This window comes from Megachile rotundata, chromosome 4 (genome assembly GCF_050947335.1).
Source record: "Megachile rotundata isolate GNS110a chromosome 4, iyMegRotu1, whole genome shotgun sequence".
Taxonomy (NCBI): domain Eukaryota; kingdom Metazoa; phylum Arthropoda; class Insecta; order Hymenoptera; family Megachilidae; genus Megachile; species Megachile rotundata.
The window spans coordinates 14,994,873-15,010,971 of NC_134986.1; the positions used below are offsets into that span (position 1 = coordinate 14,994,873).

Genomic DNA, 16,099 nt, shown 5'->3' on the forward strand with positions numbered 1-16,099 from the left:
TATAGTTATCAAAGGGACTATGTACAGGGCATAGATTAAACTATTTTACAGTTTTTCATTTAAGTTATAGTTTATATTGCAAGTTTCATTCTAATGTACATATTACGTGCGCGTGCATGCGCACCCATTTACACCAATATATAAACAAAAGTATTGTACATCATTATAAATAATAAGACACATAAGACAAATTGAGACTGTAACTTACATAACTACTTTAAAGCTTCAAATAAGTAGGAAAACAGTTTCTACCTTAATCGAAAGATGTGTAAGGAACTTAATTAATAAACAAAGGAGGCAGCATTGCTAGTTTAGAATACACTATGTTGAATAACTTTCACACAAAAATTCACGTTATTCTTTTAAAAACTTCTACAAATATTTCATGAAATTACCACTCTTACTTATGCTACATTCTTTTTATATACATATCTTTGAGTAATGGATACTGAACATACTCCTTTACTGTATCTCTCTTCTTTGAAATAAAGTACATAGTTGTAACCATCTAATTTCCAACCTTGAACTTGTAATATATAAACAAGTGCATTGCTAATACTGCATTTTATGCTACCTTTTTTCTGTTTAAAAGATCCAACTATATAATCGTTTGTTTATAAGTATACGTCTTGTTTAGTTTTAATGAACTTCTTATTTTTAAAGTACGTTTCTATGTATTTGCTCACACAGTCTTGCTCTGAAAAACAAAAATATAAAATATGTTAGATACAAAGTTTTATTTTTATTTGTCAAGTATTTTACGAAATACTAACCAGGAAATGTATTTTCAATAATAAGCATATCAGCTATATGCTTTGCAACTACTTTAAAAAGTTGTCTGTCTTTGATTCTTCTTTTTTTATAGAATGGCATTAAATGTTTTACAATCCATGGTGCTATTCTTTCTTTACATGCAGTTAAATGTTCTTCTATACAAATTGGCGAATCTGGCATCATCTCCTCGTCATCAGATTCTCCAAACAATTCAATAAATTTTTGTTTTACACGACCATGTCTTCTATAATTTTTCAGAGATAACTCTGTCATTTTCGCCTTTAACTTTGATACTTGGTAAACACGTTCAACGAACCAAATACTGCTTAGTCTACGTTTTTGTTTACTTTCTTTAGTTTCACTTTCTACTGGTAATGATTTATTAGATTCTCTAGCTTTCATTTCTTTATAGTAACTAAAACTATATTTTCCTTTACTTATATCTGGTGCTTTTACATTATTACTTTTTATAGGATTGCTCTTTACATTGCTATTATTTTCAGGTATACTACTAGATTGATTGGAGTCTTGTGGAAGAAGAAAGTTAATTTCTTTACTCACACTTGCTCTAGTAACACCAGAGTGTTTCTCAATCAGTGTCATAAGATCACTACTATCATCACTGTCACAAAACATGTCTTCCATGTGTTGCAAAAGTGAATCTTGTGAATTTTCTTCATCATTCTGAACATTAGATTGATTTATGATTTGAGTATTAGAACTGTCTTGTATAAAACTGCCTTCTTTCATTATGCTATCTTCTTTCATTATGCTATCTTCTTTCATTGTGTCTTCATCAAATATCATTTCATTATTGATTTCATTGCTTGATTCATTACTAGGTTCTGTGTCATGGAAATAAGTGGAATTTACAGTAGGTGAAGCAGCACCATTACAAACAGTCAACTGTGAAAATATGTCCGAATTTTCATTTTCAATCTTTACATCATCTTCTTCATTAGCCTGTGGTGTTTGTTTTGTAGAAAGTAATTCTTCAGAATTAGATGTAATGCAAATGCTTTGAATATTATCAAGTTTTTCTAACTCCACCCATGAATTAGTTGTTTGAATTCCAACATCCACTTTGGTGGGTGGGGTTTCTAAAAATATTATTAACTTTTTATAGGTTTTTTTCTGTGATGTATGTGATTTTACATCTGAAATCTGAAAATATCTTAATTTCAATTATTAATTAACTTACCAGTTACAAATATTTCAATAAATAGGCTTACCAGTTTTAACATGTTTTGTCTATATAATGTTGCTTCTAGAGATGATCGAACTGCAAGTAATTCCATTTGATTTGCACATTTTTTTAACTGATCACACGGAATATCTTCATTCTTATCTTTATAACAAAGAATGTAATTAGTCAGCAGGCATTTGTGAAGATATGAAAAATACACAGCACGAACCTGTAATGCAATTAATATACTGATGTTTAAACTGTCAGAAATGAATTAAAAGCAAACTTTTGATTAAACAACTAAACACATATAAAACTTAATGTTTGAAAGAGTATTCTATCATGTATAGAAAACCTGCCGTAGTGGTCAGTCGAAGAAATTCATCATTTTGATCAGTAGGTATATGAAATTTGTTGGCTGAAAGTGAAGGTAATGATATTGATAGGAGATTGTTGATGTCTTCAAGACTAATGTTATCATCATCAGTATTTCCGATGTCGAATTCTTCTCGCTCTTGTTTCATTGTACAGGGAAAGGATGTATCCATTTGTTCCATTGATGAATCATTAAAATTTTATTCAATTATTTTAAAATTATTGCGTCCAAGTCTTGTAAATATTCACCGTGAGGTAATGTCATGTTCAACGTTATATAGAACGTAAACTTATGATTCTATAAAATAAATATAACGAGTATTAAAACATGCATTAATATTTGTATACGCAAAAAGCAGTTTCATATAATTAAGTAAAAGTAGTAAACACGCTACTGTTGTGTATTTATATTTAACTACAAAATTCCGACTTGTTAGTAACTAACTTCATACATGTCGGAACTTCAAATTATCGAATAAATGAAGCGAGTTATTACACAATTAAAAGATTGATTTGAACAATATTAGTGAATATAAGATCTAAAATAATTCAAAAATTTAAAAAACAATACGAATTCAAAGGAATTTTATTAATATTATGCTATAAATTGGTTGAATGATTGACTGAAGTGCGATGCATCGGTATTTGTATGAAATAGACATTGGCGTAGCTAGGTAAGGATTGAGTGATCCTGGGTCTCTACATATGAAACTAAGTACATATGCTTATATAGGATGTGAAAAATTAAAAAATTTGTATGGTTATAAATTTTAAATTCTTAAATTTTCAAATACTGCTTTCATACTTCTTAATAATGATGCGAAATCTCATTGCTCTAGACAAAAATCATAGCTACGCCAATGGGAACAAATCAATTATCCACTATTTTTTTACTCATGTGCATGATGCATTAAACTCCCCTTACCATTTTCATGCTACATCCTGTAGTAATATCTACTTTTACGACCAGGGAAAGGAAATCTTATACGTTTAATTATTAAAAATAAAAATATATATGAATTTCGTTTATTATAATAGATTTACACTTTACAGACAATTATGCAATTATCAAAGTTATAATATTTATAGATGCTTTTAAAAGAATATAATTGGTTTAGAAAAATATGAAATGAGAAACTAGTACTATGTTTGAATAATTATCCTGATTTATTTTTGTACTCTTGTAATATTATTCTTTATGAGATAAATGCCAAATCTGTGTAAATATACAGTGAGTTCAAATGTTTTATACATTAAAAATAACTCTAAAATATTTTAGTTATCTCTAGTTTCTGGTTCTTCGTCGTACGCTGCCATAACTTTTTCCATTATTTCCCAAAGTTTATCTCTTGTTAAGTCCTTACAGAAAACCTGTAAATAATCAGAATTATAAATGTTAGATGCTTAAAAAGATGCATCATTTTTTCCAATTTGGTTTAAATTTCTTACATTAAACCAAGGTTGTTGATCACATTCATCCATCAATGGTACTACAACACCATAAATTTGTAATGACAAATTGATACAAGCAATTGCTATTAAATTTGGTGGATAATCAAGTATAGCTGGGGAATGATGAAAATCTTGCAAAAGAGCCATACTGGTTTTTGCAACTGGATATTTAGACCATTCCTCTTCTCCAAACCATGCTTGCAAAGATCGTAGGTAATGTAACATGTACTAAAATAATAATATCACATTATTTAATGGAACAAGATTTATAATTTGTTTTTATAAGAAGAATATTTTGATATTTACCTTATGTGGATGTATAGGAGTTACTTGAAATTTCAGCATACGCATAGTCAAAAGTTCTGCTTGTACAATTGCATCTCTCATACTCCAGTACTGATCTCCTAATTCTAATGGCTGAGATCCTCTATGTAATGTACTGTAAGATACATTCATTACATCTCTTATTTTTAAATTATCATCTTTTACTTTGCCTGCTAAGTAAAGGCAAGTTGCAGCAATTAGCTAGAACATTTGTATAAAGAATGATTATTAAATAATGTATACATATTATGAATTTTTATTATTAATGAATTATTTACATAATTATCATAACCCCCTGGAGCTGCCTCTTTTATAAACCTGTGATATAATGTTGCAGCCGTAGCGATAGTCAATGGATGTGCTTCTAGTTTTAAACCTATAATTATACACATAGTTAATGCAAGTTTTTAAAAATATAAAAATTAGTTGATAAAAGCTTACCACATTCAAATATAAATCGTGAAACAGTAAAATTATCACTACTTTTAGTGTAATCAATTGTAATACTTTTTTGTAAAGTATTCCTTTTTTCTCGTTGCATAGCTAACACATCAATAACATCTTTCATTTTAGAACTGTAAATATATAATATATATTTATTAGTTTTATGCAGTGAGATATATAAAAATTATATTACAATCATATAATTATAAAAACAAATAATGTAAACCATAGACCGGCATATTACTTTACGAGTGCATAAAACGATTATTTGTAGTAATTTTTACATGCTTTTGAATTACCTTAGCGTTTCTGTACTAGTGGGTTCCGTTGGATTCATTTTGACAATTTTCAAATTGAATCCGTCTATAAACAATGAACTTTAGTTTATTATAGGTTACAACGACAATACGTATTTATTTTCTGCACACTACAGCGTCAATGTTACCAACATACCAAACCAAACACATTTTGGTTGCGTTTTCTTCGCGCGTGTTGGGTTCTCCAAACTTGACAATTTATGCAGTGAAGGTGTTACAGAGGTAGCATGGCATAATGTTGACATTTTAAAAATGTAAATAACTTTATTTTAATATGTATATAAGAATGTAAAGGCATATGCAAGTCATGTCAAAAGAATATAAGATCATTATATTTCACTTTGTATAACATACAAAATATTGTACTTTTATTTATTAACAATATGCCACTGAAAGGAATAAAAGTTTTAGAATTAGCTGGTCTTGCACCAGGTCCGTTTTGTGGAATGATATTAGCTGAATTCGGCGCATCCGTGATTAAAGTAGACAAGGTATTACATGATTGATTTTATTTAATATTAATCCAATGATTGTAACATTAAGATATACCTATTACAATTAACATGTTTTTCAGATTAATACATTTTATAGCATTGATTCACTTGGCAATGGAAAACGATCAATTGCATTAAATTTAAAAAACCATGAGGGTATTAATATATTTAAGAAGTTAAGTAATCAAAGTGATGTGCTCATAGATCCATTTAGACCTGGTATGTATTTGGTAAGACATATGTTACTTACAAGAATTCATTTCTTTTTTTTTTTAAATTATTCAAATTAAAGGATTTATAACAATTTAGGTGTAATGGAAAAAATGAAATTGGGGCCAGAAGAACTTATGAAGGCAAATACAAGATTGATATATGCTAGATTAAATGGATTTGGTAACAAAGGACCTTATGCTAATATGGCTGGACATGATATAAATTATTTAGCTTTATCTGGTAATAATCCTGCAATTTTATTTAAAATGTTAAGTATTCTTTAAAATAGTTTTAATGATATTTAGGTTTATTATCTTTATTTGGTCGTTATAATCAGAAGCCAACACCTCCAGCTAACTTAGCTGCTGATTTTGGGGGTGGTGGATTAATGTGTGCCTTTGGAATAATGTTAGCATTGTTTGAACGTACTAAAAGTAATACTGGTCAGATTGTTGATACATCAATGGTAGATGGAACTGCATATTTAGGAAGCTGGCTCTTTAGATCTCAAAAGCTTCCAGGATTATGGGGAAATCCACGTGGCAAAAATATGTAAGCATCCTTAAAATAAAATAATTTTATTTGTAAATTCACTTATATATGATATATTTTATAATGTTTAATAGATTGGATAGTGGTGCACATTTTTATGACACTTATGAAACAAAAGATGGACAGTATATGTGTGTTGGAGCCATTGAGCCACAGTTTTACCAAATATTTTTAGATAAACTTGGCCTTTCAGAAGATGAAATGCCACAATTTGATAAATTTGATGAAAATCGTGAAATATTAGAAAAGATATTTAAACAGAAGACTCAAACTGAATGGTGCTCTATATTTGATGGCACAGATGCTTGTGTAACACCTGTTTTAAATTTAGAAGATGTTGCATTACATGCACATAATAAAGAAAGAAAGACATTTATGTCTAACAAAGATGGTACAGTAATTCCAAATCCTACTCCTCATTTATCTCGTACTTCTGGAAGTTCAAAAGGATATGAAAGAAATCCTGAAAGAGGTGAGCACACAACAGAAATTCTTACAGAATTAAATTTTAAACCTGAAGAAATAAGTACCTTACTATCAACTGGAGTTGTTAGTCAGGGTATAAAACGTTCTAATCTTTGATCACACAATATATATATTACAAGATTTTTAAACTTTTATTGCAATACATAAAAAAGTACAGTAATTTAAGTAAAAAGTATGTTAAATATATATTTTTTTTAAATAATATCTGGTCCTTTCATTTATTAAAATTTGTATATATTTTAATATATTTCACTGTTATACTAAGTAAGAAAATCTTGTAGAGATTCTTGTGTCTTTTAAAAAGTCAATGTTTAAAACTCATAAGGATTCTTATTCAAAAATTTTTTAATGGCAACCACAGCTGTTAATGACCATATTTTTGTATTTTCTTAATACAACATTACTGTCATCAAGAAAATAAAGTACCGATATTGGTGATAGTTTTGAAGGTGCACAACATGGTTTTGGTATCTCATTTGGTTTCATAAGATGAACTAAAGTTTGTACAATAGCATGATTAGTCGCGTTCATACGAATGTTCAGTGGAAAACTACACTCCCCACTGCAATAATAAGCATTATATCCTTCTGGTGCTATAATCCAATCCTGCCATTGAAGATCTTTGAAACTTACATAAAGTGTTTTCATGCTGCATATTTGTTCTCTTCTCTTTCTTGTTACAGAATCAACATAAGGATTTTGAACTTTAGTAAAATGTTGTTTTTCAAGTACAGTATCTTTTTTCTGTTTAAAGATTACTTCACGTTTACTGCGATTACCACTATTTTTGAAAAATCCCACCATAAATGGTTGCTTATCTGGGATTCCTAAAACACCTACAATTCCTATGTCATCTGGTCTCATAATATGACCAGTATAATTATCATGATATACTGCTAAGAATAATCCTCGATTTTCTTTTGGGTATTTGATCCAATGTTCAAGAGCTTCATTAATATTTAAAGTTATCCAATCTTCCTTTCCAGTTACAGTATTTGCTGAGTCAATGAAATGTTTAATTCGTCCTCCACTTTTTGTTCGTGCCACTCTATATACTGCCACTGTGTAAGTTTCATTGAATCCAATATTTTCATTCAAGCTTTGATACAATCTTAGTTCAGCTGCAATGATATATTCCTCCCGCGGCACTTCCGACACATCGAACCAAATTCTTTTACCACGATTAGTTTTAGATGCATTACCTGAGTATGGATTATGAGCACCAAATGTCATTATAAAATCACTCTGGTCAATAACATTAATGTAATGATCATTTAAATTAAACTCTTCTTGAATTGACGTGTCTCTATCACTGGACAATACATTTTTGTAAATATTCAATAGAAATTTAGGTGCAGACCTCTTTATGAGTAAAGCTCTATGCGTGATTCTATTTGGTTTCTCAGGTAATTCCAGAATATTTAACAATTCGCGTTCGATTTCTCGTTTCTGCTTGTAATTAAAAGCTTTATATAAAACTGTTTGATTGAAACCATTGTCTATGTAAAATCCACTTGATGTTTCAGAATTCGCATAAAATATGATTATTAAAAGAAATACTACCTCTACAACATATATTTTGTACATTTCAAATTAAAATATAATATAGAACATAAAATATTTTTCAAAGAACGATATTCGTTTCATACTTTATTCAGATATTATTAAGCCACAAAATAATATTTACTTTCGTAGAAGCCTCTCATTGGTAGATGTATGTTTGTATACAAACAATGTACAGACTGGATTTGATACAAGAAATAAACCATTGCCTATAAATGATTTCTATGATACATATCACATGATACTTTTTGGTAATTCACAATTCTGATTACAATAATTTTTAATTGCTTTGTATACTATGCTAGACTGTTGTTAAAACATGCATTAGTATATTACTAATCAATCATCATAATTAATTTCATAGGCTTTCTCAAAATATTAATTGCAACTTATAGCATAATGCAACTGGTGAATTGTACCTTGCAAAACTAATAATTTGGAATCTAATAGCACATAATCGCAGTGTACAGTTTTATTATAAATAATGAATATTTATTACAATCTACATCAACAAGTATAAAGCATATTCATTAAATATCGTTACTGCGGAGGCGGCGGCAGTCGTTCAGATTGTTCTTTACGAGGATCTTTGCAAACAGGTGGCATAGAAGCTTGCTTTATCGGTAATAAAGATCCAAATAAAACATGTTGAATAACAGGAAATTTCGCTAAAACCTAATATTTAAAATGTATTAATGTTTAGATTATTATTATGTAGTAAGTTACTATTATCTGTTGATATTAGTTTGTACCTCAGCTTTGTACATTTTAATAAGACCACTGTTTACTTTGACCCATGAGGACACTGCACTAACATTCCATAATTGATTGGAATGCTCAGCAAATGGACCTGTTTTTACCTGGAATGATATTATGTTTACAACAAAAGAATAATATACTATAGTTGTACATCAATATATGTATTTATATAAACCTTTGAAATGAATTGAATGCAACCAAGGAACATATACTGCTTGCTGAATGATTCAACAATGTCCTGATCAACAAAATGACGAGGTTCTATACGAGGATGACCTGGAATATATTTATGATTTATATATTTCGGTAATAAGTTACTAATAATGGTAATAAAAATGTGAAAATACCAATTAGCTGAGCACTCCCCCATATAAAAGGAACAAATTGGTAGTCATCTAAACTCCAAACACCATGACTACCTGCTGGTTCCATTCTGTATGTTAATTGCAATCTGCGAACTAATTCAAGATATCTTCCAAAAAAAGAAGTAACTTTAGTTTATAAATATGTACATAAAATAGTATAGTATTTACATTCAATGAAAAAAGTATTACCTATTAAATATTTTAACAACTACTGCAACTTTATCCTCTTGTTTGAAAGCACCAATTTTGAACATGCAACACAGAAACATCAAAAATGCCATTTCATGTCCTGTACCATAATCTATACGTGTTGCATTACCAAAACCTTCATACAAATATTCTACTATCTCTGGGACTGCTCTATATAATTTTTCTGGCAATACTTTTTGTAATTCTTCCACTCCATTCTGAAATACATTAGATTAATAAATTTTTAATAATGTATTTATAATAATAAGACATATTTACCTGTTGTAATCTTTCATGCCATATTCTAAATGATTTGTTACCAAACCGTTGAGGTTGTTCAGTTGGAGGTATTTGTGTTATCCATTCATCAAATTCATTAAGCATTTGTATAATATTGTCTATTATAGGACTATGTGGGCATTCAACATTTAAAGCCTTTCCCTGAACTGACTCATTTAAAGCTAGTATAAACCCCAAGTATTCCTACAATAATAGTTTCGTAATTGTTATATATTAAAAAAATAATAATATATAGTTAAAAGAATTTATTAAGTCTTACAAAATATGCTTCTGACTTTTCCCAAATTGCCATGTCAGTTGGTGTTTTAACTGACTTTTTTGGAACAACAAATTCATGGTCATCCGCTAAAATATTAAAAATCATTACTTTATCTTCATAATTCATTTTTATATTTACATATTATACTTACGTGATACTGGTCCTCTTCTTGCACGTTCATTTGACGTTGACATGGTAGATATTTTGAAAATCAATTATTATTCTGCATAGAAATATGAATACTTTAGATCGTTTTTAAAAAATAAGGCAATGTACTCAAATAATACTCGAGAACGACGTTGCAAAACACTTGAACTACATAATGCTGCTATTACTAGAGTATGAATCATTCAAATATTTTATAGAGTATAGTAAGTAACAATTCAAATTATAAAAATTAAATACTAAAACAATTAAAAATGTTTCCCGATAAAGAGGTTTCCTCACGAAAGCAGCTTACCACCAGCAAAAATTGGAATACAAAAGTTGATAGTTTCTAATTACAAAAATTGCAATTAAATTATTAAATATGTATATGTGCAATTTTCATACACGAATTTATTTTATTTTCGGAAAGAAAATATGACATCTTTTTATTAATCAGAAGTTGGTGAAAAATGCATAAGTAAACATACCTGGTGATCCGTATATTCTATTCAACAAAACACTAAACTTATCATGCGACAACTTTTCATTCATCTGCGCATGTAGTTCTAATTGGTTCGATCATGCTTCGGTTTGCACATGCGTTTTTCTGATGTTCGTGGTATCAGCTAATGTATACCGTGATCTTTTATTTTGTATATTTCCTATATCACCAGTTCATCGGCTTATTTACGTATTTTTGTCTACTGTATATATGATCAACAGAATGGACAGTATGTGGCTAAATAGAGAGATGAATCTATTGAAGTTAGTCGCATTGCGCGAATCAAATATCGTCTCTCGGTGAACAGACTATAGTTCAAAATTTGTCAGAGATAACCGGCAATAACAGTTGTGTATCAAAACTGCGTCTAAGCGATGATACCTGTATTTATCATAAATATTTATGAACTTATGATTACTATTCCTATTTAACATAAATATATACAAATTATGAGAGAGAAGGAATGGACAGTTAAATATGTTTGATATTAATCAATATTTTTAATATTATATCAAAAACGTATTATTTTTGTTTGAAAATTTATATATGCCAGGTATGCAAATTGTACTGTAAAAGAGTTCATAAGAAATTTCATACTTAATATCATTCTTGAATTACAGCTATGAACTATTCTCAAGAACAAATAGAACAAAAACGTTTATTGGCTTTACAACGTAAAAAACAAGCTCAAGTAAAAAGCAATCCATTTAGTTCTTCAACAACACGAAACAGTATTCCATCCACCAATAGCAATGTCAGTTTTAATAAAAATAAGGAAACAAATGCAAATAAATCTTTTGGAAATTATGGTGCAAAATCTTATGGACATAATGCTGACTCTAAATCAAACTTTGGAAACAATTCAGCTAGAAATACTCCAAAATTTAATAATAAACAAAAGAAACGTTTTAGTCCTATTTCAACACGGAATTTCTTTGGACAAAAATCATGTATTACAGGAAAATGTTATATGATAACTCATGAAAGATTTGCTTTGGAAACATCTGCATATTTTCCTCCACTTATTGAAGCTTTAAAATTGATTCCAAGCAGATCATATGGTAATATAACAAGGCTGCTTACTATATCTTTAATCTGATATTATAAAAGAACAAGTAAATATAACAGTATATTTTTAGATATGAAAAGTAAAACTTGGAATTTTAATTTGAAGGATTATGAAACTGTAATGGAGAAAATTATTAATTTCAAGACTGACATACAAGTAATAGGATTACCGAAAATTGTTATTGAAGTAAGATTTAAGTAAAATTTAAATTACATATGAACAGTACCATTGATAAATTTTTGCAATACAATCTATTTTCATTTCAGCTTTTTAGAAAGAATAATAATTCTGAGAATATTGATGAAAACATTGATTTATCAAAAATTGATCCCCAGTTGTTATCAAGTTTGATGCCTTTTCAACGCAAAGGAATATGGTAAAATTTGATTCTTAATCATTTACTATTATGTTCCATTGCTGTACAATTTAAAGTAAATATCTTTTAGCTATGGAATATCTAAAAGAGGCCGTTGTATGATTGCTGATGATATGGGTTTAGGAAAAACCATTCAAGCACTGGGCATTGCACATTACTTTAAAGAGAATTGGCCCCTTCTTATTATTGTACCATCTTCAGTTAGGTTGAGTGCAAAAAATGTTATCCATTACTGTTTAAAAAGGGATATGTTATAATTGCATATATTAAAAATAATTCTTGCGATTTAGATACCAGTGGACAGATGCAATATATACATTTTTGCCATCTGTACCTGCCCAATATGTTCATCAGTTTGCAAATACAAAAGATTTTATTACGGGTAATAAAATTGTTATTACATCTTATGATCTCTTGGTACGAGCCGTGGACGCATTCGAGCGACATACATTTGGCTTTGTTATTTTGGTATGTATTATAGTATGGTACACTTACTTTAAACAGAAAGCTTGAATAGTCCAATTTATGTACAGGACGAATCTCACGCTTTAAAAAGTGTTAAGACTGCTAGGTATAAGGCTGCACAACGTATAGTTTCAAAAGCATGTCACGTTGTTTTACTTTCCGGGACACCTGCTTTATCGAGACCTATAGAACTATATTCTCAAATAAGTCTGATAATGAGAAATTTTATGGGGTAATGTAAAACATTGGTTAAACTTCATATGCGAGTAAATGAGAAAATACACAGATATATTAAATGAGAAAATTACACAGATATCAGGAATATGGAATTCGATACTGTGCTGGAGAGAAATCTTCATTTGGTTGGGACTTTACAGGGTCATCAAACATGCAAGAATTGCAATTGTTACTGAAATGCACGTGTGTAATTCGAAGATTGAAAAATGAAGTATTAGAAGAATTACCATCAAAGAAGAGGTAAGGAATTTTTATTTTCTTCAATTTATTCTGTTATGTATGAATGTACGCATTTCTAACAGTCCTCCAATTGCAGGGAAGTAATTGTATTGGATCCAGATTTAATTAAAATTGGAACCAAGGAAATGAAGGAGATATCCGCAAAATTGGAGCGCAGTTCTTTAACTGGCATGGAAAGGCATAATACTCTTCTACAGTATTATAACGAATCCAGTATTGCTAAACAGAAAGCTATATGGTATGCTGTGTTGTTATGTTATTGCTATTGATGAATAATTTTTTTAATTAACATAATGTTCTAGTGATTATGTTACAAACTTGTTAAGAAGAAAACAAAAATGTATAATATTTGCTCATCACCAGAATATACTAGATGCAATTTCGGAAGTTGCGGAGTCTATGGATATAAAGTAATTTTATTCTTATCTACAGTAATTGAAGATACATTTATTGTTTATCATCAACTTTATGCATTGTAGATATATAAGAATTGATGGGAAAACAAACCCGGAACGTAGAAAGTATCAGGTGGATAAATTTCAAACATCTGATGCTTATTTGGTGGCAATTTTATCCATAACAGCAGCTAATGCAGGAATTACTTTAACAGCTGCACAGCTTGTAGTATTTGCAGAATTATTTTGGAATCCTGGAGTACTTATTATTTGTATCATTTGATGTAAAAGTTGTTTCATTCAAATGTATTAATTATACATTCTATTGTAGGTTTTGTGCCAAGCAGAAGATAGGGTGCATAGGATTGGACAGAATGAAAATGTTGTAATTCAATATTTGGTTGCAAAACAAACGGCGGATGATTATTTATGGCCTTTAATACAAAGAAAGATGAACGTATTAAACGAAGTTGGATTAGATCAAGATTTTTGCCTTAAGGACGTTGATGTTACAAAGCAGACGTTAAATGAAAAACAAAGAACGTTAGATTTCTTATTTAATAAAGACTGCAAATTTGAAACCGATGAAGAGACAATACAAAATAGTGATAACACAATTCAACAAACTGAAAATTGTTTTGCCACAGCGTCGGGGGAATTTAACGAATTACTTGAATTGAATGATGAAGATTTCGACTTTAGTAATTGGGATGATATAGAATAAAACATTATTTTTGTACGGTATATTGTTAATATTGTGAGAAATACATATGTGATTGAATCGATGTTTAAGGAATAAAAGCATTTATAGTTTGAATAGATTTTTATATTTTGAAAGCGCCTCTAACTGAATAGTGAAATAAAACTAGGTCTGTTTGATTGAGGCGCTCCGCGCAGTGTTGGGCAGTCCCAGTGCATGCGTAGTAAGCTATCCGTAGAAGTCCTCAGTAGCGTATACACTTTGATGAAATATAAGGTATCATTAGGCCTTAGTAAGGAAAAAAAAATAAATCTGAAGAAAATTGCAGGAAAGAGAATAAAAGGGTTAAATAATACAACAGATTATATATAATAAAAGTAATATTAAATTTATTTATGATTATTATTATTTTTTACGTTTGCAGCCGATTTGTTATATGAATACCAATATTTGTTGCAAGAGCAAAGGAAAAAGATACCGCTCGATTTTTATCAGATCTATGCATGTTAACAAAATAAAATCCATGTATTTCTTTGTTATTGTTTCTCTGATATTATAATTTTCACACGTATAAAATATAGTTATTCAAAGGGGTCCTTCCAAGTCGTTTTTCTTAAATAATAAATTCATTTAGTGTTTTAAAAGTTATTGTGCTTTTGTGTTATTTCAAATATAATAATCTCCTATATTCCATCATATTATTCCCATTATATTATATTATATAATTCAATGTATATTAATAAATAATCATTTTGCAACATATCTGCAAGATTAAGTTAAAAAAAATTAATAAATTTAAATAAATACAACAATAAATTTGTTAATAAACTACCAAAAAATATAAAATTATAAAAAATATGACGTTAGAATAATTATACAGCAACCAATGAGAGTGGCTGCACGCTATTGGTGGATTACATGATGTCTGATTGGCTACTGTACACTAGCAATCACTCTTGCACTTCGATTTCATCTATTGGTCGATTACGTGATGTCTAATTGGCTACTGTAAACTACCAATCGCATTTACACTTGAAGAGGTCGCCGCTGCTCAGTTTTGTTTTGGAAGTCGAGGAGGTCGGATCGGCCCTGTCAACACTTACCGGTACGAGTCAAGGGTTTACTTTACTGATATTGTGCTTGTCCCTGTATTACCTACCGTGCTTTAATAAGTGTTTAGTGTGTTTTAATAAATATTTTTTAATAAATATGCGGGTGTATTAACAAATTTTATGGTGTGATTCTACAAGTGTCAGTGACTTAACCAGTGTGTTACCTGCATGCATATACGGATATATTAGTGTACCTAGTGTATTATTACCAGTGTTTAATGTGCTTTAATAAATATTTTTTATTAATTATGGGGGTGTATTAACAAATTTTATGGTGTGGTTCTACAAGTATCAGTGACTTTACTAGTGTGTTTCCTTAAGTGATTGTGCATGTGTATACGGATTTATTACTGTGTTTTATGGTGCGGTTATTTGAATGTTTTATTAATTTTTTACTGTTTTAATGTATTTTGTGGAGTGATTATTTAAGTGCTTTTACAAACTGTTATTGGGTGTTGGTGTACTTTATGCAATGATTATTTAAGCGTTTTGGCATAGTGTTACTGGTGCTTTAGTGTACTTTATGCAATGATTATTTAAGAGTTTTGACATATTGTTACTGGTGTTTTAATATATTTTATGGAGTGGTTATTTAAATGTTTTGGAATACTTGCACTGGTGTTTTAATGTGTTTTACCATGTAGTTATCTATATGTTTCGGTATAAATTTGCAAACGTTTTAAACTGTGCCATACAATAATTATTCAAGTGCATTGACATATTTATTCGAATATTTTATAATGTTTCACTGAGTGACTATACGTTTTGATATACGTTTGCAAATTTATTACTGGTTTTTGTAAT

The 16,099-nt window shown here is 29.3% G+C and overlaps 5 protein-coding genes across 6 annotated transcripts; 1 reads left to right on the top strand and 4 right to left on the bottom strand.

Annotated features, from left to right (window-relative positions):
- Window positions 1-51: 51 nt before the first annotated feature.
- On the bottom strand, window positions 52-3,340 carry LOC100883929 (uncharacterized). The gene is made up of 5 exons (XM_012291842.2): window positions 2,731-3,340; window positions 2,320-2,633; window positions 2,007-2,189; window positions 774-1,938; window positions 52-697 (listed from the first exon to the last, which is right to left on the bottom strand). The coding sequence occupies exons 2-5, from the start codon at window positions 2,515-2,517 to the stop codon at window positions 615-617; spliced, it is 1,629 nt and encodes a 542-aa protein (XP_012147232.1). The 5' UTR covers window positions 2,518-2,633; window positions 2,731-3,340; the 3' UTR covers window positions 52-614.
- A 139-nt stretch (window positions 3,341-3,479) lies between these two features.
- Window positions 3,480-5,037, bottom strand: koko (cyclin Q). Its single transcript, XM_003706029.3, has 6 exons — window positions 4,855-5,037; window positions 4,553-4,686; window positions 4,390-4,487; window positions 4,094-4,312; window positions 3,785-4,015; window positions 3,480-3,706 (listed from the first exon to the last, which is right to left on the bottom strand). The coding sequence occupies exons 1-6, from the start codon at window positions 4,890-4,892 to the stop codon at window positions 3,611-3,613; spliced, it is 816 nt and encodes a 271-aa protein (XP_003706077.1). The 5' UTR covers window positions 4,893-5,037; the 3' UTR covers window positions 3,480-3,610.
- A 192-nt stretch (window positions 5,038-5,229) lies between these two features.
- Marcal1 (SWI/SNF-related matrix-associated actin-dependent regulator of chromatin subfamily A-like protein 1) lies at window positions 5,230-14,300 on the top strand. The gene is made up of 16 exons (XM_012291837.2): window positions 5,230-5,363; window positions 5,447-5,585; window positions 5,676-5,819; window positions 5,885-6,131; window positions 6,206-6,603; window positions 11,322-11,762; window positions 11,841-11,956; window positions 12,037-12,146; window positions 12,217-12,351; window positions 12,437-12,614; window positions 12,680-12,843; window positions 12,924-13,088; window positions 13,165-13,326; window positions 13,391-13,498; window positions 13,568-13,742; window positions 13,815-14,300. Exons 1-16 carry the CDS (start codon window positions 5,256-5,258, stop codon window positions 14,205-14,207), a joined length of 3,183 nt encoding a protein of 1,060 aa, XP_012147227.2. The 5' UTR covers window positions 5,230-5,255; the 3' UTR covers window positions 14,208-14,300.
- On the bottom strand, window positions 5,885-8,487 carry LOC105663366 (protein 60A-like). 2 transcript variants are annotated; one of them, XM_076531368.1, is made up of 2 exons: window positions 7,251-8,487; window positions 5,885-6,140 (listed from the first exon to the last, which is right to left on the bottom strand). In XM_076531368.1, exons 1-2 carry the CDS (start codon window positions 8,202-8,204, stop codon window positions 6,087-6,089), a joined length of 1,008 nt encoding a protein of 335 aa, XP_076387483.1. In that variant the 5' UTR covers window positions 8,205-8,487; the 3' UTR covers window positions 5,885-6,086. The 2 variants fall into 2 exon arrangements, with proteins under 2 accessions (XP_076387483.1, XP_012147226.2); XM_012291836.2 differs by lacking the exon at window positions 5,885-6,140 and having other exon boundaries at window positions 6,142-8,487.
- Window positions 8,635-10,954, bottom strand: LOC100884040 (serine/threonine-protein phosphatase 2A activator). Its single transcript, XM_012291835.2, has 9 exons — window positions 10,688-10,954; window positions 10,204-10,275; window positions 10,053-10,138; window positions 9,773-9,976; window positions 9,494-9,711; window positions 9,287-9,411; window positions 9,115-9,215; window positions 8,933-9,040; window positions 8,635-8,855 (listed from the first exon to the last, which is right to left on the bottom strand). The coding sequence occupies exons 2-9, from the start codon at window positions 10,244-10,246 to the stop codon at window positions 8,721-8,723; spliced, it is 1,020 nt and encodes a 339-aa protein (XP_012147225.1). The 5' UTR covers window positions 10,247-10,275; window positions 10,688-10,954; the 3' UTR covers window positions 8,635-8,720.
- Window positions 14,301-16,099: the final 1,799 nt, after the last annotated feature.